The sequence below is a fragment of the Stegodyphus dumicola genome, chromosome 9, assembly GCF_044657685.1.
Source record: "Stegodyphus dumicola isolate Sdum_Otavi_A_Nest chromosome 9, ASM4465768v1".
NCBI lineage: Eukaryota > Metazoa > Arthropoda > Arachnida > Araneae > Eresidae > Stegodyphus > Stegodyphus dumicola.
In genome coordinates, this window is record NC_140776.1 from 25,132,587 (window position 1) to 25,159,478 (window position 26,892).

At 32.7% G+C, this 26,892-nt stretch overlaps 1 protein-coding gene and 1 non-coding gene across 3 annotated transcripts; both read left to right on the forward strand.

Annotated features, from left to right (window-relative positions):
- Positions 1-403: 403 nt before the first annotated feature.
- TRNAR-ACG (transfer RNA arginine (anticodon ACG)) lies at positions 404-476 on the forward strand. The gene has a single exon. It is a non-coding gene; the product is annotated as a tRNA-Arg (tRNA).
- Positions 477-8,479: 8,003 nt separating this feature from the next.
- On the forward strand, positions 8,480-25,019 carry Marcal1 (SWI/SNF-related matrix-associated actin-dependent regulator of chromatin subfamily A-like protein 1). Of its 2 annotated transcripts, XM_085823287.1 has the most exons (3): positions 8,486-8,616; positions 11,698-11,825; positions 21,042-25,019. In XM_085823287.1, exon 3 carries the CDS (start codon positions 21,087-21,089, stop codon positions 23,118-23,120), a length of 2,034 nt encoding a protein of 677 aa, XP_085679413.1. In that variant the 5' UTR covers positions 8,486-8,616; positions 11,698-11,825; positions 21,042-21,086; the 3' UTR covers positions 23,121-25,019. The 2 variants fall into 2 exon arrangements, with proteins under 2 accessions (XP_035215813.1, XP_085679413.1); XM_035359922.1 differs by lacking the exon at positions 11,698-11,825 and having other exon boundaries at positions 8,480-8,616.
- The last annotated feature ends 1,873 nt before the right edge of the window (positions 25,020-26,892 follow it).

The following is a 26,892-nucleotide window of genomic DNA, read 5'->3' on the forward strand; positions in this document are numbered from 1 at the left end:
CTTAGGTTTTCTCCCATTCAAGTTAAAAGTAAAAAAAAAAAAAAAAAAAAAAGAACCATTTCTTTTATATAAAATTGACTAATAATGCAATGCGCATTAGTCGTCACCGCTATCTGCAGGTTAATTTCATTGTTTACTTATTTGTTTATTTCCGATTCATTTTCTAGCATATTATTTGCACTGATTATTAGATTGACTAGATTATTTGCACTGAAAATAAATTTTGGAACTCGAGTGAATAAATTGAGTTCCATCTGATTTATTTAAAACTTTTAGCTTAAGTGGGATGTAAGTAAATAAAATTAAAATAAGACACAACAGTACAATAACCACTAAAACAAAAAAAATAAAAAAAAAAAACTCGTTCGGCATAACTTTTCTTCCTAAGTATCACATACCAGAGGGGCCAGTGGCGCAACGGATAACGCGTCTGACTACGGATCAGAAGATTCCAGGTTCGAATCCTGGCTGGCTCGCGTCTCATGTATTTTACGATATCTGGATTTATGGTACTACAGCTGGTAAATTTTTCAACCTACTTTCTGCACAGAGAATTATTAAATAGTACCATTCAGTAATATGTAATATATTGAAATGGTACATAAACTGCTTCTGTGGTGCAGAATTTTTTTTCCTCAAATACTCACTTGAAAATACACAGAAATTAAAACAATTTAAAACTTGCTGAAGAACTCTTTCACTGCTGTAGTTATTCAACAGTTCCCGCTTGACTGACCTCAGTTTTTATAAATTATTATACACACGATAAACAGCCTACCAACATTTTAATAATTTAGTATACGTAACTAGGGGTGAAATGCAGAAATTCTAAGGTAACTAAGTGGCGATTCTTCATTTCTCATACCATCATTTGTGAATTGAACTTTTAGCAAATTTAATGTTTTATTTCCATCTTCAGCGAACAGATGGCGGCACATTGTGAAATGTTGTATTTCTGAATACGGTTAATAAAAGGTAGAAGAAATACTTGTGTAAATTTAGGTACACCGCTTTAATTTTTTTGTAGATGCATTAAAATAAGGACATGTATCGTCCAATCATTTATTATGTAGTTCAATCTAGGCATTTTCAACTAACTAATCTAGTAATTTAAGGCGGTAACCATAAAAATACTAATAGTTACGCTTGAATTCATAATTATACAATATCAGTGGATTGACTTCATTCTACTATTAAATTTTTACGAACCTTAACTAAACGATTTTATTTTTTAAATATTCCAAATCTGCCATCCAAGAACCAAATACTTCGCACACTTGACAACGATTTAGAACACCCAAACAAATTTGTAACGAGGGATTCAAGCGTTTATAGAATGTGCTGCCATCTATTATTGAAATGAAATATATTTTGCAAATACAGTAAATTTATATAAAGCTTATTTTTTACACCTTTAATAATTGTTGTAATATTACAGAATCTCTTTATACATTTTACTTTCCATCAGAATGCTATGCTTTTCTCTCTTTTACCGCTTTTCTCTCCAGCTGTCTTAATCCCACACATGCCATCACAAGGATCCAGATATTCACACATGAGATCGAGGAATGGTGTCAGAAATGAAGGACTGCAATAAACGCATCAAGATCGAAACTTCTTCTCATAGGGCGTCATAGAAGAAAAAATGTCGACATTGATATCACCCCATTCAACGGCAAAAGTAAATCAGGCCACTTATTTAGGAGTCCATTTCAACGGCTCGCTCACGTGGAATAAACGTATATCCGTGGCTCTTGGAAAGGTCAACGGAGCCTCCAGGAAATTTAATTCACTTATGAAAGCCTCGTCCCCACTTGAATTAACACGCCAAAAAACGTATTTACACTTCCATTCAAGATCTATCCTCACACACGCCTCCCATGCCTGAAACACAGCCTCCAACACAGATATAAACAAACTCCTGCGTAAGATCACAGGACCGCCTTGATTCGTTTGTAATGAACAACTACACAGGAATCTCAAAATTCAAAATCTGGCCACCTTCATAAACAAATTTAATAGTAACTTCTACAATAAAGCAGTATCCAATGAAGACGTTAAGTACTCGGCCAATTTTAAGTATGAACTTCTAACGTCATTCCACGGTCACCACTTGGGTGAGTGACCACTCACGCGCCTGGTCCCCGCGAATCAGAATCTGCTTTTCCAAAGCTACTTTCTCTCTCTCCTATTTGGCTCCCTTTTGCGCTATCTTTTTAACTACACAACCACGCACTTATTTTCTCGCTTAAAATACAGTTTCACCTGACACTGGCCTGAGCCATCTCTTCATACTTATCCTGCAGTTCCTAATTAAGGTTCTCTAATGTATTGTATTTGTATCTCCCCTAGCCGGAGTTATTTGAGTTGTCAGTAATAGCTGGATAAAATTCCAGCTGAAACTGGCAAGAAGTATAGTATCAGTTCTTCGTTCTCGAAATTATATTCTTCTAAGCTAACAAAATTTGACAGTAAATTCACGATATTTGTGTCAGCCTAAAAAACTAAAATTTATTTTTAAATTGGATCGCTAGAGATTTGGAAGAGAGAAGTAGAGAAGTATGTTTAAATTTATTATTTTATTAGTTCAATATTATTTTATGAATATTGCCCTTTGAAGATCGGAGATCATCAGTCTTCGGTTCAGGAGCCTTTCCCTCTATAAATCTCATATTCCCTTAAGCGTTCAAAAATTCCGCACAGAACGGAGAGAGTGCTAAAAGTAAGAACCTCATTCTGAGAAGTCGAAACTCGATAAGTCTTCACCTCACATGTACTAAGTGATGGCAGAAGCATGAAAAGTAGAGTTCTCGGTAGATAGCATGATGAAAAGCTGTTATATATAGTGATAGTGAGTATTTGCGTGAGCACAAAACCAAGGTAAAATAAAATCGCATAACAGTAATATATAAGTCCCAATAAATTTTTATATTCATAATGGGGGTGAACACTTACTTTCTAGCTTCAGTGACTGAAAATTTCAACTTGAAACTTGAAAACACTGAAATCTTGAATAAAATAATGAAATGATACGAAGAAAAATATATACAAGTCCCAGAAAAATTTTCTTTGAGCTGTCTGGAATCCAACTCGCGACCGCGAGAATTAGCATAGGTGACGGCTAACGCCGCTCAGTTATCGTGTACTGTACAAAGCAGCGCAAAAACGAAGTGCAGAATTCTACTGAATTAGCATCTGATGTTGTGATTAATCGTTCTAGCTCTCTTATTTGATTGATCAATGAGGTAATCATTATTCTCCAGTTTTACTAATAATTCCGCTCGAATGATTATCGCATTTTTGATAGAAAGTATGTGTGACAGAAAGAATTTTTGTGTTTATTAGCAAAATACACGATTGATGTGAATCGCTGAGTTTCGGGATAAGACACAGTGCATTTAGAATGATGCGTAAGAATTTATTTTGAAATCCCTACAGGATGCTTCGATTTGTCTTTGCAGCTGCTGCCCGTGCAGGCACTGCGTGAAACAAAATATATCTGATATCTTGAAGGTATAATATTCTTTTTATATTTAGGTTTACGTTTGAATTTCTCTAGAACATGCAAAATCAAATCTATTTCCAGAAGGAAAAGCACGAGTGATACAGGCAGGACCGGCGCCAGAGCTGGTATAACCTATGCATTCGCCCTGGATAGTGGAATTTAGGTGCGAAAAAGCTTTAGAAGTAGGAAGAATTTAGAAATTGCAGAGTTAGCACGTTGCAGCAAAATCTCCAGTGCCGGCCCTAAATACCTGTAATGTCTGTCGACATACATCTGTAGCGAAGATTTGTACACGGTTGAGAGAATCAACCATTATCAGTGGTGCAGTTTATTGAGGAGAATATCGTTCTTTGGTTCGAAAAATCAATTTTACTACTAGAGTCTAGGAAACGTTGCTTGCTAACCCGATGCTTGAACCAAAGAACTTCTAACTCCTATTGTAAGTTATTTGCTTGAACCGTCAGATCAAAGGTTTACTCCCAAGCCAAGGTCAAATCACGGATCAGTTTTCTATTTTAGGATACTACCTCTGCAATTTCGTTTTAACATTCAGGTCTGATGAACTGTGACATGGCCTTTTTGAACCTGAACTGGTTCAATCTGGGAACGGCCATGTTGCAATTGTTGCACTCCTTATGATCAGGAATACTTTTGTTGTGGAGAATATATTGTTAGAAAACATTTTCAGGTATATTTTGTGATCCTCGGATGCCGTAAATTGACCCCCCAAAAATTTCTTTTAGCATTTTATTCACTATAAAAACGGCAAAAATTCTTCGCTAGCCGTGAGGATGGAAAATAAAAATTAATGCTTTAGAATCAACTATCATCTATTTCAAAAGAACGCATTCTCAAAGGCAAACTTATGAAGAAATAAAATTCGAAAGCTCAATCATACCCAGAGAAAACAAAACCAACTACCTAGGCGTATATCTATATGAAAAACTAAACTTCAAGTTTCATATCAACGAGACAAAAAATAAAGCTCTCAAAGCATTAATGTCCCTTTATCCCATCATGGGCAGAAACTCCAAGCTAAACTTAGAAACAAAAAGAATCTTGTATCTCCAATGCATCAGACCCATCATACTCTATGCAGCGCTCGCCTGGGCAATTACAGCTAAAAGTATTAGGCAAATTCTTCAGAGAATCCAAAACAAGGCCCTACGAATAGTAACCAACTCGCCATGGTACGTCAGAAATTTTACAATCCACAGAGATTTTAAAATTAAACCCTTCGACACAGAAATTCTGATCCATTCTCATAATTTCTTCACTAAAATAGGTAACAGTCAATATGAAGTGCTAAAAAAAATAGGAAAGTGCGACTACACAGTCTCACAGCCTTTTAAAAGGCCTAGCACGGTTCACCACAACAGCAATTGGTGAAAAAACATGTAAATTTTACAAGAGATCGATAGCCGAGCGGTATTAGTCAAAGGTTTCTTGAGTGAAGCAAGCATTGATGGTTCAATCCTCAATCGAACGTTGAATCTGCAAAGGAGTTGTAAATAAATATTAAAAATCCTATCTATTTAATCAAGAGATCATTCGTATTATTATTCAAGGAAAAAATTGTGCATTATGTATAGGATATATAGGAAAATTCATTTTTGAAATTATATATAGGAAAATATAAGGAATATATAAAGGATAGGAATATATAGGATAGAACGGAATATCTATTCCACATATATAAGAATATATACGATATTATACAAAATTAAATTTTGAAAAATCTTCTAACGCAACTATGTATCGCTTTATCTGCAAATATTTATAGGAAAATTCACTGCATCATATGTATATATTGCCAAAAAATTGCTCATGTATTTACCCAATATTAGATTTTATTCCAGAAAATGTACAGGAAAATTGCTTTTCGAGAAAAGATATGCCTCCAAAGAATTGCTTAAAGAACTATTCCCGCTGAATAGTCCCCAAAACTTCTCAAACGAATAATAGATGGCGACACCTATGCCAAGCTGTTCTTAGTACAGCACTAAAACTCAAGAAATGAGGCACTTTTCAATGCTCTTCCTCCTGATTACTCAGGAGATTCTAATTCTTCATATGTTCTACCCTACACGGGAACAAAAATAGCTTGGTAAAGGCCCGTGAAACGGTCGTATACCTCGTACAAAGTGATGGTCTACGGTCTACGCCAGCCGCGAATGGTAAGGCCGTTCAGCCGTTGGTAATTCGACGTGGTTCAAATTCCCTTAACAAGGCTGGCTACATGAGAATTTTGGGATTTTTTGCTATGTGTAACATAAATATAAGCCAATTACCCTTAAACAAATCTCTATGAAGGCGTCTCTCTACTTGACTGCGTGTGGCAGCATAATCCAATTTTCTTTTAAAAGAAAGAACCTGGTAGAAAAACAACGAAAAGGATTTAATCATAAGATTTTTAAAAGTATTAAAAATTAATTTTGATGTATAACATAAAGGAAACGAATTAAATTGGCATTTTAATGTTATCTGTTTTTTATTTTAATGCCTCTGAAGCAGTTTTACACAGCTCATGACTACATATCTGGTAAATTTGTTAGCATTATTATGACAAGAACTTAAATAAAAAGGGTAAAGTTTTAATAATTCGGTTTACAATTTCGCGTTACTTTTATTGCTCTTAAACGTGCTCTCAATACCCTAAAAATTTGCAAATATACCTAATTAATTTATACTTTGATGCAATTCTTATTCTGATCATTCCAAGGTGGGACAGCGTTCGAGATAGACGTCTCAATCGCTTCGCTCTCCGTTTCCTTGCTTTGCTGCCAACCCGCTACGGTACCGAGTTCATCGATCTCGCCTCACGGGCTCTGGTTTTTTTTTTTTTTTTCCTTTGGTTTTCGCCTTGCAGAAGCGTCGCCTTAACTCCACTGCTGCATCCTTCGCTGGATAAAACAGGTCGTATTTTATTCTTTCTTCTGATTTTCTTTATTTACCGTGCTAATAAGGGTACCTTCTGGTACGGCCTCTAGTTAGGCCTTTCTTCCAACCTATTTGCCTCACATGATTAATCAATATGACCCAACAAACATAAATGTAACTAATAATAACACAAACATACATGGAAAATTAACCTCCAATCTCAGAAAATCCTCACAATGAGACATCTCAATGATGAACCCAACGTTCTCCAAATATTAACTCACAAAATTACTTTATCCAATGACGTCGAAACTACCAGATCCTTGGTGCAAGATATCCAAGATATCCGTAACGACCCAAATGGGATTATGTCCGTTAGTGATAAAAAAGAACTAAACTTTCTCCTTGTAAAAGCAATTAATCAACTGCGTATGCAGGAAAACGAGATGGCCAATGCAAAAATAAACGAATTACAAACCTCTAACGAAAAGCTCGCTAAACCATTTGAAGAGATTAAAAACTTCTGGGACATACTTCAATCCACTAGTGGTTTCAAAGAAAAAAGAAAAAGAAAATTGCACCATAGACAAACGGATTCTGACTCCGATGAGGAGCCTTTCCTGAAAACCAGCAATCGACATAAACAATTAGAATACCAAATAGACGACATGCATTTGAACAACAAAGATGAATCAGCCACTCAGCTCACTACCACACCAAAAGAGCAACCAAACAGAAGTGACAGCATTCCCGCACATAGAAAACCAAACTCCAGCCCCAAAACAAGCAGAATTGATAAAGTGCCCATTATTGTCGTAGATGACGTACCAAAAGCGGATGAATTTTTAAAAAACTTAACAACAAGCAAACCGGAACAAGCAAACCGGAAAAGAGATAACTGGCGCCTTAAAATGACGGCGCCTTGAAATACAGCCTGCAGACTCTGACTCACATCGATTCATTTGCAAAATAGTTGAAGAAACAAAGCTTAAGGCCCACAGCTACTTATTGCCCGAAGATAAAGTTTTAAAAGTCATAATAAGAGCCTTACCCATCACCACAGATCCCCAAACCATCACTCAAGAACTGCTTGACAAAGGATTCAAGGTTAACTTTATTACACTATTAAGAAACAGAAAAGAAAATAAACCAATGCCGCTTTTTTTAGTACATATACCAAAATCAGAAGAAAATAAGGAAGTATTCAAAATCAAACGCATAGGTTATATGAACGTATCAATGGAATCATTGCGCAAGAAACCTGGCCCTCCACAATGCTATAGATGCCAGGGATTTTTTCACAGTTCCCTGCTCTGAACCAGAGACTGGGTATGCGTCCGTTGCGGAGGCAATCATAAACCTATAGTATCTATAGAATGCACCCATAGTCGCGACCAGCCAGCCATATGTTATCACTGCAAAGGTCCTCACCAAGCCAACTACTCAAATTGTCCGGCCAGACCAAAACACAAACAAGTTCAATTCCAGCTCAGTCCTCCACCAGCAATCAATCCCTGGACTAACAGAAGACAAGACTTTCCTCCGCTGACATCAAACAGTAACGAAAATCTCGCTCAAACCTCCATTCAATACGAAAATCCAACAGAAGGAACTACCAGCACAGCAGAATTCTCTTCGCTAAAAACAATCGACTTCTCTTCGCTAAAAACAATCTGGGCAATAGTGATACAAGGACTCAAAAACATTAAAACGAAGAAATCACCTCTTGATAAAATAATCACAATAGTCGAAAATCATTGAAAAAATAGGAAATCATCTTTAATTCTAATAAATCCAAAAATAGGTGCAACATAAAGATCCTCTCTTGGAACGCAAACGGTCTTTACCATAAAAAAGATGAATTATCCAACCTCATTATTGAAATTGAACCTGACGTATGAATTTAAGAAATATAAAATGCAGTCAATGCATCAGTACGACAAGTTGGCCTTGTCTATTCTAACCAAAGAATCTCTAAGGAGAGATTCTTTGATTCTAACCTCCTTAGAAATTCTTTGATTCTAACCTCCTTGAGTACGAGTAAGGAAATAGAATGAAGATCAGTAACCGTAACAAATAATAACCGTTAGAAATTTGGCGATTGGGTATTTGCTACGCTCGTTTTTCAAATGGCTGTGTAAACAAAGTGCAGTATGTTCAAAATTCTTCGTGGGAATAATGTTTCTTTTTAAAAGATAAAGTTCTGGAACCGTTTGGCCCTCATTTAATAGGTACTAATTATTTAATGACTAAAATATATTTGTCGTTTTCATGAACATGTGGAAATCATTTTCTACAAAACCTCATGTTCAATGTTTACTTTTGCATGCATCAAGGAAGAAATTTGTTTACTTCAAAATTTTATTATTGTTAGATTCTGAACAAATTAGTTTTAACGAAACATAATTTTCTTAAAGCTTGTAATTCTATTTTTTAATCCTAGTATCCGCTGCATACGGGATTTGGCTACTTTTGGCGACTTTATGATGAGCAGTAAAAACGAAACATATACGATAAGTAGTAGTAAACGGGTCAAACAACATCAACGAATTTATAGTTAAAGCAAGCTATCAACTGAATTTACCCATAGATACCTTCTTAAAATGGAAAGCTAAAATTCTTCGACGCATATCCACCGAAATCAGTCACCTCAAGTTTAAAAGTACACTGAATTGGTCGCAACTTACATCAGATATTAATAAATTAAAAAAGCTTTTTACTATTACAAAAATAGATAAAGCAACTAATAACTTTAGCATTATATGAAAACAATTCTACGCTGAAATTATTCATAAAGAACTTCTCAATGCAACTACTTATCAATTGGCCAACCTTACAGAAACATCTATAATAAACAGGATTAAAAAAAATTATAATAAACAGGATTGATTGTTTTAATAAACAGGATTAAAACTTTTCATAAGAAACTCAATGATTACTTTCAATGCAAACTACAACACATTTACTAATCTTTATGCGATTCCCAAATTCCATAAAACACCATTAAAATTCAGATTTATAGCTAATGGAACTAATAATTACAAGAAAAATGTAGACTATTATTTTTCAATTCAACTTAATAAAATCTGTAAATTTATTTTCAATGATTGTAACACTAATCATAACTATTGCTGGATCATTCATAATAACACTCCTGTCATTAATACCATTCAAACCATTAACATCCAAAACATTAACTACTATGATTTTGAAAACTTATATACCTCACTTCCTCTAGAAGAAATCTATACCAGTCTACCTGATCTACCTAAACTTTTCCCTAATATGCTCAATATCATGACTCTTGACAAATGGAAAACCTACCTAAAATGCACACTTTTTCATAACTACATCAAGTTTCAAAATCAACTTTTTAAACAAGTCATAGGATTGCCAATGGGCTTACATTCCAGCACCTCGATCTGTAATATCTTTTTATTTGTCAAAGAATTTAACTTCCAAAAAAATCTTATTTATATTATTTTCTATATTATTTTTATATTGTCTTTGATTTGTTTTTACAAAGTTTGCATTATTTATCTTATATTGTAATCTTCTATGTTTATTTCAACTTTACTTTGAATTCGATTTCATAATGACAATTTCCAATGTTTAATTTCTACAAATAATATAGTACTGAAATGCATAAACATGAAAGTGTCGGGGACGGTTACTCGAGTTTATTAGGATTTCTCTACAGTAATTGATTTTTACTCCAAATTAAATTGACTAAAATGCTTCATAAGAATAAGTTCTTTGAGTATCAGCATTGGTTCATAATTACTTCTATTCGCGGAAATATTTGGCCTGACTAGAATTGCCGGTTTGGCTTTAACTTATAACTCGAGTAAAGACGAAACACTTTCGTATTTACGTATTTTTATCAATTATTGTTCATTGAACGGGAGTTGGTTTGTTCCCCTTGAAAAGTCAACTAATTTCCGGTCAATGACAATGATTACATGTTTTAATTTTTCCTTTTACAATTGAAATTTTATTCTTCATGATGATTTAACTCCAGTCCCAATTAAAACATTATTAACATTTTGCTTTCAAATTACTTCAAAACATCTTTCAAAATATAACTTACCAGTATGAATTCACACTTTTAAAATAATTCTACTTTAATTAAACTTAGGAGATAATATAATCAATTAATCAATACTGTTTAAGAAATAAATTATTATAGTTATACATAGTATATACTATGTACGTAGACGTTTTTTGGGGTCATTTTTGGTGTTGGCGATAATTTTCAAAATCGCGCCAAGGCTGCACCGTATACTAGGATTTTACCAAGAACTTTTGTCTTCTCTTTGAAAGACGAATACTTATTTAAATTTATTTTAAAATTAATATAAGGCTTAATCTTTGGATTATGGTAATTTGGCGAAAGTTTGGTGACCAACCCTGCTACAGCAACCTGCTAGTTTTGTTTTCACGAAGTAAAGGCAATTTGGTTAATCTTTGGATTATATTAATTTAACGATTTTTTTGCGAAAATTTGGCAACCAACCTTGCTACAGCAACCTGCTAGTTTTGTTTTCACGAAATAAAGGCAATTTTTTTTTATAACTCAACCTCTTTTTTTTTTCAACAATCTGCTAGCTAAATTACGCTTATGGAAACGTTTCACCGTTTTAGCCTAACTGATATGAGAAATAAAAAATCACCCGTTTACTACTCATCACATATGCCGCGTTTACTGCTTATCATAAAGTCGCCAAAAGTTAGCAAAATCCCGTGTGCACCGTATCCTAAAAATAAACCGAGAAATAAAGATAAATATTTGTATGTAGTGGGCAATCAGAATAATTATGTGAAGTAAGTTAATTAAAAAAAATCATTAAAGGGTGAACTAGAATATTTTACAAGGTAGCATTTTCAGTTGATCTTTACAATATGGTAACTGGTAGTTTGGCGACATTTTGGAGGTGATAAAGGTTACTACCTGGCACTTTGGTAATAATGTGAGCAGTACTCAGTTCCGATTACGCATTATTTTGTGTGAGGGAAATGAAAGATCATGGGATATGTCATGTGATATTAATGGACGAATTACGGTTCTTTAATTGGAAAAGGGGGGAAATCGGGAAAAAATCTGGAAATTTTGTATTTGGCTTTATTCTGTGTTGTGTGAAACAGTGTTCGTGAATTTTTGCATCCCATGGCCGTAACTAAAGTGAATTCGAAATGGGTATTTATGTATGTATTAATTTAATGTATGTGCTCATTTATATTTTAAGTAGTGTTTTTGAATTTAATTATATTTTAATTAAATGATAGTTATTTTGTGAATTTTATGTTTATAGGAATTTGGTATACGTTTTAGTTGAAGTAAATGTGCATGGAAATAATTTAAATATCTGACAATAAGTATTTGTAATGGTTGCGGTATGAATTCGTTGGTGACGTGCATAATGTAATAGATGATTTAGAGGTAAAAGTTTTTGGATATTTTATTTATTTTATATGTGGAAATGTTCATTACTTTTTCGCGATCAGGTAATTTCATATATGTTCTTTTTACCGGGTTTAAAGATTGAGAAAATTGTCATGTATTTTCGTGAAATTTTTCTAATTTATGAGAAAAAAGCAGTGTACATGGATATAGTGAAGGGTGTGCACAATGCCATTTTTGTGCAATTCTGGGATGTTTTTTTCAGTAAAAATAAGTCGGCGTGTACATGGTTTAGTGATATTTTAATTAAATGATAGTTATTTTGTGAATTTTATGTTTATAGGAATTTGGTATACGTTTAAGTTGAAGTAAACGTGCATGGAAATAATTTAAATATTTGATACTAAGTATTTGTAATGCTTGCGGTATGAATTCGTTGGTGACGTGTATAATGTAATAGATGATTTATAGGTCAAAGTTTTTGGATATTTTATTTATTTTATATGTAGAAATGTTCATATTTGGAAAGGGTAAATACTTTTTCACGATCAGGTAATTTCATATATGTTCTTTTTACCGGGTTTAAAGATTGAGAAAATTGTCATGTATTTTCGTGAAATTTTTCTAATTTATGAGAAAAAAGCAGTGTACATGGATATAGTGAAGAGTGTGCGTAATGCCATTTTTGTGCAATTCTGGGATGTTTTTTTAAGTAAAAATAAGTCGGCGTGTACATGGTTTATGTGTATGCGTTATTTTTTTTGAAAAACGCGTAAGGAGTATGGTATTGTGCACTTTTTCCCAATTTTGCAGTGAATATTTGTCATGATTAAGCAGTTTTGTTAGATAAAATTTCTAGCATAAGTGTAATTCGGCTAGTAGATTGTTGGAAGAAGTGTTCAGTAGATAAAAAGAAAAGAAACATGTCTTTACTTCGTGAAGACAAAATGGCGGCGGGAAAAAAAAATAGAGGGTTGCTGTAGGAGAGTTGGTCGCCAAATTTTCGCCAAAAAACCGCCAAGTTACCATAATGTACAGATCAACCGCATTTTCAATAGAGTCAGAATTAAAAGTATGTTAACTATTAAAAATACAGAAAAATTAAAGTTTAATTAGAATTGCAAAGTTTAATTAGAATTGCAAAATTCCATCTTTAAAATTGAAAGTAAATATCTTCAAATGTGCTTAAGAAAGGAGTCAAAAGTATGTAAAAACAATGCTGAGAAAATAAGGTACTCTTCTGTTATTGGAATCAGGTTCAGAAATGTATTGTGTCAAGTGCAGAATCACCCATTTATTTGGTGCATTTTGTTTGGCACTTTTTAATAGAGTAAGAATAATAGGATTTTTGTCAATTTCCTTTCACTTTTTAAGTGAAAATCCATCGATGTGTACATGAACAAAGTCAAGGTAGTCCACAATGCAGAGTTTCTCTAATGTTTTTTGAAGTGAGAATAGGTCGATGTGTACATGGATACCGAGTTCATGCAATTCTTAAAAATATGCCAAGCAGTGGATGATTCTACACTTTCCTCAATGTATTTGTATGTGCATATATGTGTATACACATACATTTTTACATACATATATATATCCATACATGAACAGATAGATCCATCCATACAAACATATTCCTGATAACAGAAGAGTACTGAAAATAAGTATAATTATTTTGTATTTAGAAATAAATTATTCTTTGAATATTTTAAGAGACGTCTTTGCCTTTAATAATTGCTTTCAGTTACCTTCATACAGACATATTAGGGAATGAATTTAATCTCGTGTGAGATCGCTCTGACTTTTCACTGCTATTTTTAGTTTCAATTTTTGTAATTATCTCATGCATTATTTCACCAAAATCTTCCTAACAGTCTCGCTGGTCTCAAAGTAGTATCTTACTACGGTTTATATGTGGCTTCTGGAGCAGTTTTACATGGTTCATGAATGCATTTCTGGTAAATTAGTTAGCATTATTACGACAAGGGAAAAAAAGGGTAAGATTTTAATAATTCGGATTCTAATTTTGCATTACTGTCATTACTGTTATTAACAAACATAAGTAACACCCAAGAAGATTTTCAAATCGAGCTAATTAATTTGCACCTGCTAACTTTGATGCGATTCTTATCCACAGGTTTGAAGATGCAGATTTGATTAAGTGTGTTTTTTTGCTTATCCAAAGAGACACTTCTGGCCATTAACCCTCTTGCTGCATATCCTGCGATTTTCACGGATAACATAGAAAAAACAAAATTTGTACAGGGCAAAATTCGATTTCTGTAGGGATGCATTTGTTTCGTCTGTTTAAACGTGCAAACCCACTCTTTTTCTGTTTGTGGTTTCATTTCGGCTTTTGTGTGATGTTTAATTGTTTATTCAGATCTGTGTTAACAGATGCCATTAGTTGTCTATATCTACTGCAAAACATACAAGCATGTTTTACAGTATTTTGTGCACTCTTTTCAAAGCTCAAATATGTCTGGCAAGAAGCATTTTGCGAATGATATAACTTACATTCCTAACAATATTTCCTTCACTGATAGCAGTTCTGACTCTGATTTCAGCAGTTCTGACTGAGAATTTCTCAGATTCCTCTGTGGATAGTGATTTTCTATTCAAAATGTTCAACAGTGGTGTGCAAAATATTCCACCAGCTCCTTCATTTACTTTTCTTGGCAATCCTGGAGCAACTTTCACTATGGAAAATGAGGCAACTGTTTTGGATTATTAACTTTTCTTTGATCATCTTATGTTACAAATAATAGTATAAGAGACCAATAGATATACTAAACACTGTATCAATAAGGCCAAAGTGGAAAAAATGGCCATATATGAATGAGAAAGAATCTTTTGTTTCATTTTTCCAAGGAATTGCTGTTCCTGTTTCATTTTTCCAAGGAACTGAAAAAAAAAAAAAAAAAAAAAAAAAAAAAAGGCCAAACCAAGAATATTATTAGTGTAAATGTTGCGTATTGCATACATCAATTTTTTCCAAGTAATTCACAAAGATAAATTTATTTTGCTGATGAAGTTTCTTCATTTTACAAATAATGAAGAGTTTAATAAAAACAATCATCCATGGCCAAAATTTAATAAAATTTATGACATCATGAAGCATCTTTGAAACAAATTTCAAAATCTTTATATACCAGGTAAAAATCTGAGCATAGATGAGAGTTTGATATGTTTCAAAGGCAGACTCGGCTGGAAAATGTTTATTGCCAAAACAAGAGCAAGATTTGGCCTTATGTTTTTTGTGCTTTGAAAAGCAGAAACTGGATATATTTCAGACTTTCTGATATACACAGGTAATGGAACTATGTATAACCTAAAATTTATGAATTATCAAGTTTTCAGTAAATGTGTTTTGCATTTGATGGACAGATTCTTTGGCAAAAGTTTCTGTGTAACTACGGACAACAACTGCATAGCTCCACAGTTAGCAAACATTTTAGTTTCAGAAAAAACAGACTGATATGGCACAGTAAGACCTACCTTCAAATTTTTCAAAGGAGAAAATCCCTAAAGGTGAAGTCTTTGCTTGCCAAAGGAGTAAAGTTATGGCCCTGAAATGGCAGGACAAAAAGAGTGTTTTTCTGTTAAGTACAGTTTATGATGCATTTCAGAGAAAGTCTGATTTTGTGTCGAAATACCTGTATTATAACAATGCTATATATAAATCTAATACAGTGATGGCCAAAATTGTGGACACTTTTGGAAATTTTTATGTTTTTGAACTTTGTATGCTTATAGAAAATGTTACGTTTCACAAAATGCAAACTTGTATATATCATTTTAAAGAAAATTTATTACTGGATTCAATACAAAACACAAAATTCAATTATTTGCAATACAAAAAAAGTTAAACGATAATACAGTCAAAAGTCGTTAATCCGGACTTGGCGGGACTTCGGCGATTCCGGATTATAGATCATCAGTTTAAATTTCGTAAGATGGCATGCAGAAATTCTAAAATTAAAAATATGAAACCGTAATTTATGAAATAAAGAACAATTATGATCTAAAGGGTATCAAAATTTACAAAAAAATAAAGCTTAATATTTATTTGTTTACTTTATTAAACATTTCTTTCAATGTAAGTTGTTTCGTTTTATGTGATAATACTTTCTCTTTAATTCTATAAACAGACATAATTTCTTGTTCAGTTACAAAGTTCCGCTGTTCAAGTCCCGTTAATTGCTGTGCCGAGAATACCGACTAACTTGTCAATCGAAATTTTTTCGTTTTCACTAACCTCTCTGTCACATTCTTCATGTATTTATCCATTTTTTGCAGCAATTCCACTTTTTGTTTGTTGGACATCGAAGCATACTTTTGTTTTGTAGATCCTTTGGAAGTTCCAGCATCGGAAATTCTATTTGACATAATCGAAAGTTCAAGTTTACTTTTATAAAATTGCTCTTACAGTCAGCAAAAAATAATAAGCGCGATCCATTTCGAAGATTAAGGAACAACGCAATCATTAACATTAACTGAAATAGATAATTAGATAATTTTAGCTTACACCGTCTGTTATACATTAAACGCGCAGGCGAAAACGTATTGTGTACTTGCGCACACGCATATGCGCAGTAGTCAAGGTCTTACGCGCACGCGTAAAACGCCTGTGCGCATGTGCCAATGCGGCGCATGCGCAGAAAGTTTTAAAGTTTTTAGCTTTGAGGTCCGGATTATAGATCATTCCGGATTATGGGTGTCCGAATTAACGACTTTTGACTGTAGTTATCGATATACATTAAATAGTGATGATTGCAGTGAGTTATCAGTACTTAGTAGGCAACCCTTTATTTTTGATTACAGCTTCACATCGACATTTCATTGAGCTGACAAGAGTTTTAAGCACTTCTTTCGTTATTACATGATGCCAGGAAACAATTATAGCATCAATTAGTTCCCTTTTATTTGATGGGCGCCTTATTCAGACAAGAGTTTTCAAACGGTGCCACAAAGTTTCGATAAGATTGAGGTCAGGACTGTTTCCTGGCCATGACAACAATTTAATGCTCCTTGTACGAAACCACTCTTTCGATATTTTGGCAAGGAGCAGAATCCTGCTGAAAAATAAATGAAGCATTGTTGAAAAAGAGATCTCTGATGGAAGGTAGAAGTTTTGGTTCTAGAATAGTGTCAATGTATTTTCTGGCATTCAGTGTCCCGTCGATGACATGAAGGCGACCAATACCATCTGCTGACATGCATGATCAAATCATAACACTAACTGGGTTCTTCACAGTTGCTTGAATGCAGTCAGGATGTAGCTGTTCTCCTATTCTACATCTTACATATTTTCGCCCATCACTACCAAATAACGATATCTTAGTTTCACCACTCCATATAACTTGTGACCACTGATCATCTATCCATGAACTGACAGAAACACCAGCATCATTCAGTGCTTCATTTTATCATTATTTACAAATAGAACAGTACCTGTGAATCATAAATTTTAAAGCTAAAAGTAGCCAAACAAACATTTTTTGCATATTCATAGTGACTAGTAAGTTGATGACTTTTCATGTTGGTGTGGTAATCCGAAAATAACAAAGAATTTAATATATTGGGTTTATCGGAAAGTCATGTCGTATTTTGCTAACAGATGTCGTAAGTGCGTTTTTTTGGAGTAGAAGCACCATGCGCATGCTCCTCACTGAAATACTATATAAGGTCATACTTCTAACCCATTCAATAAACTGAAAATTGTTCGATTCGAATGAGTTGAATAGATTTTATACAGAGTTGAAAATGGAGCGAAAACTTAATTTTCGCTATGTTTTGTTTCTTTTATTTCCGCAAAGGCAAGAAAGTGACGCAAGCTTGTGAAAAGTTACATAAAGTTTATGGAGATGATGCTCTAATGACATGCCAATGCCAGCACTGGTTTGTGAAATTCCGTTCTGGCGATTTTGATGTGAATGGTGCACATCAGTCAGGAAGAACATAGGAGGTTTCACTGACAAAATAAAGGCAATGGTTAAGCCTAAAATGCGATACACAACATGAGAGATTACAGAGGCACTACACATTGCTCAATTAACTGTTCATGACCATTTAAAGAAGCTCGGATTTGTAAGCAAGCTTGAAGTTTGGGTTCCTCATGAGTGAAGGAGATCCATTTGGTGAAGCGTTTGAGCATCTGCCATTCCCTTCTTAAGCGTGAAGAAAACAAACCTTTTCTGAAGCGTATGGTCACTGCTGACGAGAAATGGATTGTGTACAATAACGTCGCATGCAAGCGATGTTGGAAACAGTGGGATGAACCACCTCAATCCACGTCCAAAGCAAACATTCACCTGAAAAAGGTCATGCTGTCAGTGTGGTGGGATTTCAAAGCTGTTGTGCATTTTGAGCTCTTACCGAGGAATCAAATGATTAATTGAGCTGTGTACTGTCAGCAATTGAACAATGCAGTCAATCAAACAGAACTCGTGAATCATGAAGGTGTTGTATTTCTCCAAGACCACACACGAGTTTGGTTACCCGCCAAAAGGCCGTCGGAGCTTGGGTTGGGATGTATTGCCCCATCCACTGTACTCACCTGTCTTTGCACCTTCAGATTACCATTTGTTTTGCTCTTTGCAGAATTCCTTGAACCATAAAACATTTGATTCCAATGAGGCTATAAATCAGCACCTGGTACAGTTTTTCTCTTTTAAAGACAGGCCATTCTAGCAGCATGGAATTATGAACCTTGTTGAACAATGGAAAAATTAATTGAACAAAATGGCCATAATAATATTGATTGAATTTTTATTTTGATAGGAATAAATCACTTTTGAAAAACATAGTAAAAATACAACATGACTTTCCGATCAACCCGATGTTAATAAGTATCATTAATGGTAAAACTATATTTACGGTTACCCCCTGGCGATAATTAGCAGTACATGGACACCGAGTTTGAGCAATTCTTTGACTTATTATTGTGACTTAGCGTACACTAATCCAAAGTAACAAATCAGAGAATTGTACAAACTCGATATCCATGTACACATCGACCTGTTTTCACTTAAAAAAATATCAGAGAATTGCACAAACTAGACATTGTGCACTCCTTTGACTTTATCCATGTACACATCAGTCTATATTCATTTAAAAAGTCAAAGGAGCAGCCAACAAAAAATATATAATCTCAATAAACTACATTTTAAATCAAACAATGAAATAAAAAAGGAAATTCATCTTAGCACTACACAAAGGAAATATCCACTTACTTTATTTATGAATTAGCATGTCTCCAGTCAGTCAAAATTCCTTAACAGTATCCAAAACCTTTCCAAAAGTATCTGAACTAGAATCTGTATACTGGCATCACCACATAAATTCACAAAATAAGATAAAAAATATCCTACATAGTGCCGTTATTGTCCGATGTTCGATCATAAGCATTTCCTTCCTACAAACAGGACACTTATAATGGGCTACTAAGTAAACCTTTATTTACACACCAGTCAATTAATGCTTTTTTCTTTCTCGTTCCAAATCATACAGAAACTTCAAATTAATCTTACCATATTCAGCCATTTTACCATGTATACTAGAAAATAACAACATACTTCTTATCCAAAATCAGACACGCAAGCCTTTCAAAGTCTTCCCATCATTCAAATTCACTGCAATCATGCACCGAATTAGATCATAATAGGGTTTCCATAGCATTCAACTAAGGTTACCATAAATGAAGCATCAACTTGGTGATAAATGAAACAACTCAGAAATAATCCAAGGGGCACCCTTAAATCTACTCCAACCTCATTAATTAATACTCTGATTCAAATCTTTTATTAGTTTATGTCAATAGGAAGCTGGTCCTGCTGTGAGTTCAAGTCAGTCAGTGAAATTTTTAATATCTTTAGGGCAGTGATATGGAAGGAGCGATCCTAATAATTATGAAGCAAAATTTAGATCACAAGTGTTAAATATTCATTATAATTATATTAAAATGTGCATTATAAATTATGTCATTACAAGAGAGTGTGGAGTTGAACAGTCTAATTAGAGATACTGGATGAAATAAAAAAAATTATTAATGGATACAGATTCAAAAAAGGGAGCCTTATATGCATTTCAAGCCAGAAAGTATTCAGAAACTGACTATGAAATTTTAAGTTACATAACATTATAAAATGTATTATAATAACAATAATATAAATTTCCCTCCCTTCAAAAGTTGTATATACCATGTAATTTTTCTCTCAAGTTTTTCAGGCTGCTTAATCAGTGAAGAAAGGAGAAATATATGGAAATAAATATGATATTTAAATCCTCCAAAATGAAAAGAGATTTAATTATTAGCATGAATTTCAGTAGTAAATTTAAGATTGAGCTCTGAGATTGTTTACTTGCAAAATCCTCAAAATTAGCATAGTGGGATTTTGTATAAGCAAGTAAAGAATCTGATAAAATTTTGAAATTTGACAAATGATCTCTTGAACATGTTCTCAGCCAAAGCTGAGATGGTAAATGTCTTTCACGTCTGCCAAGATCCTTTCTAAATTTTTGTGCTTTTAAATTATTTTCTGTTTTGTTATTTAAAATAAGATATAACAGATTACTTTTAGCAGTAAATAAATTCAAATAAGTATACTTGTAATTGCCATATGATATAATATTCTTGCTCCATGTTTGAACTGTGAGATAAATTGAAACTAAATAAACAATATTCACCCATTCTGCAGCATCATATGAAACTTCTCTGCGTACGATAAATTATTTTCCATTAGTTTACACTAGCCATGGAACAAGAATTTGAGCAGATTGTTTATAAGATTTCCCAAGTAAATAATGACCCCCAGAAAAAAATGGATTTCATGTGTAAACATTTTGTATCTACGTTTTGAGACATAAATGATCTATTTCAATTCAGCAAGTATATTATTTAGTCCCTTACTGTATGCCAAACACCTAAACCCAACATGCATTTGCTATGGCAATGCTAGTACTTGATGATTTATGTAAGGTTATCAATAACAAGTTATCTCATAGTTGGCAAGTGAACTCACTTTGCTAATTATAAGTAGTTGGGAAAACGTATTAAAATTGACATCATTAAATCTGCTTAAAAGTTGTTTTCTGAAAATAACTTTTCCTCTTTTGCATAAATATGCAAAAGAGAAATTCCTCAATTATATTTTTAACTTAATAAATTTTATGTAACCTGTGTTAGTAATATCTGTTTTCAAACTGGTTTTCTTCAGCTAATAGCTTTTTTTTTTTTTTTTTTCTTTTAACTCTTAGGTCATTAAATTTATGGTTCTCTGAGTGATTGTATGGACTTCTAGAATGAATCAGCTTACTGAAGAACAGCGTAAGAGAATTGAAGAAAACCGACGCAAAGCCCTCGAAAAAAGAGCTGCTAGATCTGCCCTTGAAAAAGGGAATAAGTCAACTAGTCAAGCTGTAAAAGAAATTAATTTAACAAATACAAGTTCCTTTTCTAAAAATTCTTTTGAGCCAAGTAAGAGCAGTGAAACATATGCTAATAACATTGCCGTAAAGAACACTATTTCTATAGCTTCAAATTCATCTTTGTCTTTGAATGTTAAAAATGAAAATACTATTAATTATAATTTATTTGGCAAAGAAAAAGAAACTATTAGGGGTTCATGTGTGCTTCTTTCTCGTAAGCGATTTTATGTAGATGTGGGTTATCATAAGGAAATGATTGATATTTTTAAAACCATCCCCAGTAGACTTTATGATGTTAAAACAAAAAAATGGAATTTTTTAATTGAGGATCATGATAAACTTATTTCACTTTTAAAGCCTTTACAACAAAAGGTATTAATAGCAGGATTACCTCGAGTGCTATTAAAACTTTTTAATAAAACAACTGAAAATAGGGAGATTAATGATTGTGATTTATCAATGTTAGATCCTGTTTTGTTGAATGCTTTACTCCCTTTTCAGAAAATTGGTGTTAAATTTGGGGTACAGCATAAAGGTCGAGTTTTGATTGCAGATGACATGGGTTTAGGGAAAACCATACAAGCCATTGGAATTGCTGATTATTTTAAAAATGATTGGCCCTTGTTGGTTGTAACACCTTCATCAGTGAGGTACATGTGGCTAGAAGCATTCCATACCTGGTTGCCATCTTTAAATAGTCAAGAAGTAACTGTTATAGGTTCAAGTAAAGAACACATTCCTAATGATAAAGTGATTATAATGAGTTACGATTTATTGACAAAAATGCAAGGTGCCATTGAAAAAAGAAAATTTAAAATGGCTATTATGGATGAATGCCACTTTTTGAAAAATCCGAAATCTGCTCGCACTAAAGCAGCAGTTGCCATCTTAAAAAGTATCAATCGAATTATCATGCTTTCAGGAACACCTGCTCTTTCTAGACCTATTGAACTTTACAGTCAATTGTCAATTTTGCGGCCTCGTGACTTTTTCGGTTATGTAGAATATGGCATACGTTATTGTAATGGCAAAAAAGCATCATGGGGCTGGGATTTCCATGGCTCTTCTAATATGGAAGAATTACAAATATTACTTGAAGAAATTGTAATGATTCGGCGGCTAAAGTCAGAGGTTATTAAACAACTTCCAGCCAAATATCGTCAGATGATAGTTCTTGATCCATCTCTTGTGCCTGCTAAAAAGATTTTGAAAACTATGGCAGGACAACTGAAAGAAAGTACACTGAAAGGCATGGAATGGCGAGGGGTGCTTCTACAATATTTCCATGAGACTGGTGATGTAAAACTTAAAGCTATATGTGAATATGTCTTGGACTTACTGGAAAGTGACAGAAAATTTGTTTGCTTTGCTCATCATCAGAATGTTTTAAAGGGTATATGTGAAGCTGTTGAAAAAAAGAAGATTGATTACATACGCATAGATGGTTCAGTTAATGCTGAGCAGCGTAAAAAACTCTGTGATAAATTCCAGCTGCAAGATACTTGCAGAGTAGCTATATTGAGTATAACAGCAGCTAATTGTGGCATCACACTGACTGCTGCAAGTCTTGTGGTTTTTGCAGAACTTTTCTGGAATCCTGGTATTTTAACGCAAGCTGAGGACAGAGTTCACCGAATTGGCCAGGAAGACTGTGTTGTTGTGCAGTATTTGGTTGCAAGAGGAACAGCTGATGATGAAATATGGCCTCTTGTACAAAGGAAATTAGATACTTTGAATAAAGCTGGACTTAGTAAAGATACTTTCATGAATGCAGACACTGTTGTCCAAGAAAATTCTTTGCAGCCTCGATTAGAAGATTTTTGGAATGAGCTTAATACTTCTTTGGACATCTCTGAATTAGATGATAATTTTGATGCCCCTGAAAAGCGACTTAAACTGGATAGCTGATCAGTCATATGTGAAACTAAAACTGTATGTGTCTGCTTTAAGTACACATTAGGTTTTTCCTTATATTATTTGATAAATGTGTGCAATATATCAATTGTTCATGCAGTTATGAAAGAAAATTCCTAAGCATCAAGTTCAAGACAAAGGATTCATTGAAATACTTTTAAGAATATTTTCAGTATTTCAGTACTTTTAAGATTGTTTTTAAATTCTAATTGTTTAAGTAAAATTATACAGAAAGTTTTAGTCTTAAATGTGTTTTTGCATTTTTAATCTTTTCGCTGTACTTCCTGCCATTATATATATATATATATTAATTTTTGTAGAAGATAAAGATTGGCATTACTAATGAAGAATCTGCTTTTGTATTTATTGTGTCAAATTAGAAGTTAGATATCCAAATGTTTATTGCAGTATAAAAAACTGTAAAACCTTTATGGAGTTTTAACAATGTATTCTATATGCATGTATCATGGGAAATTTCAAATTAGTGTTTAATATCTATTCATGGTAAAATAGGTAGTACTTCTTTTGCCAAGTAAGCTAAGAAGAGCAAAATTTTACTTAATGTAGTTTAAATTAGAAATATATATATTTTTTTCAAATTTTTCATGATTTGTTGTAGAAGTTCATTATCTTCTGTGCATTTGAAAATAAATGCAATCTTTTCACTGTATTGTTAATTTTTTATATATATGATGATCTGAACAATAAATTTTAAACTATGTCTAGTTAATAAAATGTGAAATAGATGTTCTTTGTTTGCCCTCCCTTTGCTATGTTAGAATGTGATTGAATAATTAATTATACAAGCATACAAAATTTTATTGGTAGAATTTTATCATAACTTTGGAGACATCAACACAATAAAACATTATTTTATTTTTAATGAAATCTTATGACAATTGGAGATTTATATCATTCAACAATAACAATAAAAGGGAACTGGTTACTAGTTCCCACCCGAACATCCTTTTACTAATAACTTTTCTTCAGAATAATAATGTAGGCAAATGCTTCATTATACTTTGTAATAATTAAGATACTGCTGTTGACCACTTGTAATGTATTGTACACAGTAACCTTTTGCTTTTGTATTTAGGAATATTTCTTCTGAGTAATGTTCACTTGACTTCTAAATACTTATATACTATGAAATATATATTTTATACTACATTTACAATATACAACAAATTATGTAAAATGCATGTTCAAACTGTATCATTTTTGTACTAAAATCATTTTAAGATGAATATGTATAATTATAAAAAATTGAAATTTTTGTAACTTCATACCTGAATTTATATTTGAGTTGATTGCTTTGTTAATTCTAAAAAAATACATATTAGAAGACAAATACAAAAGAAAGCCACATCTTATTTTTGAGTTCAAACGAGAATTTGAAATGAAACCCATATAAAGTCTTGCAGAATTCTGTTTTTTTCTCCCTCAAAAATACTGTAATGAATAATTAATTTTCTTTTGAAAATGTATTTAAATTATCAAAAGCATTCCTTACATTTGAAATAAATATACTGGTATATAGAAGTGAATATTTTCATTTGGAAAGCTTTTTCATGTAGAAAATGAAAAATATTTGAAAACTGTTAATTGGTTTCAGTATATGTGTTTTGATTATATGTATGTGCAGTTTTTCAGTATATGTATTGTGAATATGCATATACTTATATATTTAAAACTGAAATGCTGGTTCATTTACATACGCTTGTATATTTGAAATCAAATGTTAAGTCAGTGCAACTTTAATTAGCATAGTAAATGTACTAGGTTAGTTAATTTTATATATTTGTTATGCTTAGTTTCGTACATTTGCCATACTGTATAAAAGTGTTAAATTTTTTTGAAATGTAAATAAACTTGATATTCTTTTAAATTTAATTTCTGTGGAATAATTTGTAAAACTTTTTTTCCTGTAAAGAATATATTTTTTATCCTTAATTAATGATTAAAGTTGTTGAAGTGTATCAAATTTAGTATCTGTGAAACAGTATATAAAGATTCTCCAAGGCAAGCCTGCGGGAGAAACTGCACAGTCATGATTGCATACATGAGGTAGATTAAAGCACACAATCATAAAAGGGCACAGGATTGTTATCAATGTATATCATAATCATTATCAGGAAAGAATGTATGTATGATTTTAATTATAGTAAATGAATTACTTAAGTTGAATATATTGAAATAAGAAATTAATTGAACTGTAGCTACATGGAGAAATTTAGAGGAAATTATTTTCTTTTAAATATTAAAATTACTATAGTCGTTCTAAAGACCAATCTGTTTTTCAGCAACCGGTTAATGTCTCTTCTTTCTCACTGACTCCCTCCTCAAGAGTAGGCACCATTTACTTTGCAACTCTTAGTTTATAATGCAGCATATAAACTGACTGCCCGCACAGTAGTGCAATATATTAACACTTCTTTCTTTCCATAGTTTTGAAGAAGGGAAAAAAAAAAACAATTAAACAATTGCTTCTTCCATTCAGAGGAGATAAAAGACAAGAAACTACAAACCGTTCCCTGGCTGTTAGTAGACTGAAGAATGAATGGCACTGGCCATTTAAAGCATTATATATATTATATGATAAAAGTGCATAGGAAACCCCCACACAACAAAAGCCCAAGTAATATTGAGGAATTTGTTGAAATTTTATACATAGTTATTGTTTTGAGTAAATGTAAGGTTTCAAGTTGCAATAATATTAAATTATGTAAAAACATAATAGTAAAAAATTAGTAAATTATTTTGAAATCTTGCTTCTGATTCTCTGCTAAAGAAAATTTTTGATTGTCATACATATTTTTCATAAGCGTAGTGGGATGTTTCTCTCATTAAACCAAAAATTTATTTTTAATTCTTCTCTCTGTTAATTCAATGTACTCAAAATTTTCTGGTTTTGTTAAAGAATTTAATAATAGCAGTTATATATACAGAAAGATATCGATAACTGAAAAATATTTCAATAAAAGCTACTAATGCACAAATTGTTGCAATATATATATATATATATATATAGTATTGCAAAATTTTTTAATTAAAAAATAATTATTCCATGTATTTCCACACAGTACAGTCAAGTCTTTAATCGGGACTTCGGCGATTCCGGATTTTAGATCATCAGTTTAAATCAGGTAAGATGGCATGCAGAAATTATAAAATTAAAAATATGAAACCATAATTTATGAAATAAAGAGCAATTATGATCTACAGGGTATCAATATTTACAAAAAAATAAAGCTTAATATTTATTTGTTTACTTTATTAAACATTTCTTTCAACGCGCGCATGCGTAAAGCATACATTACGCATAGTCGAAATTAGAAAATTGCAACCAGAAAACTATTTGATGTGTATTCGTGATATTTATAATGACGAGGAATTTGATTTAAATCATATCAAAGACGGAGTACATCGAGATTAAATACTGCATTTAGTAAGGAATTATAAGCCGAATAAAATAAAAACATCTGCCCTGAAGATAAGAATAGTGCTGACAGATCAACTTCCAGTTCAGTGCCCGCCGCGACGTCCCCCCCCGCAGAGCAGCTTTCGGAATGGTTAGAGAAACAAAGGATATGCCTTTATCCATTTTTTGCAGCAATTTCACTTTTTGTTCGATGGACATCGAAACACGCTTTCGCTTTGTAGATCCTTTGGCAGCTCCAGAATTGGAAATTCTTTTTGACATAATCGAAAGTTCAAGCTTTAGATTATGTAATTTTGTTAGAGCAATTTTAAAATTACTCTAACA

Excerpts from the sequence above, each read along its gene's own strand:
- Marcal1 (XM_035359922.1), top strand. The coding sequence starts at position 21,087 with ATGAATCAGCTTACTGAAGAACAGCGTAAGAGAATTGAAGAAAACCGA.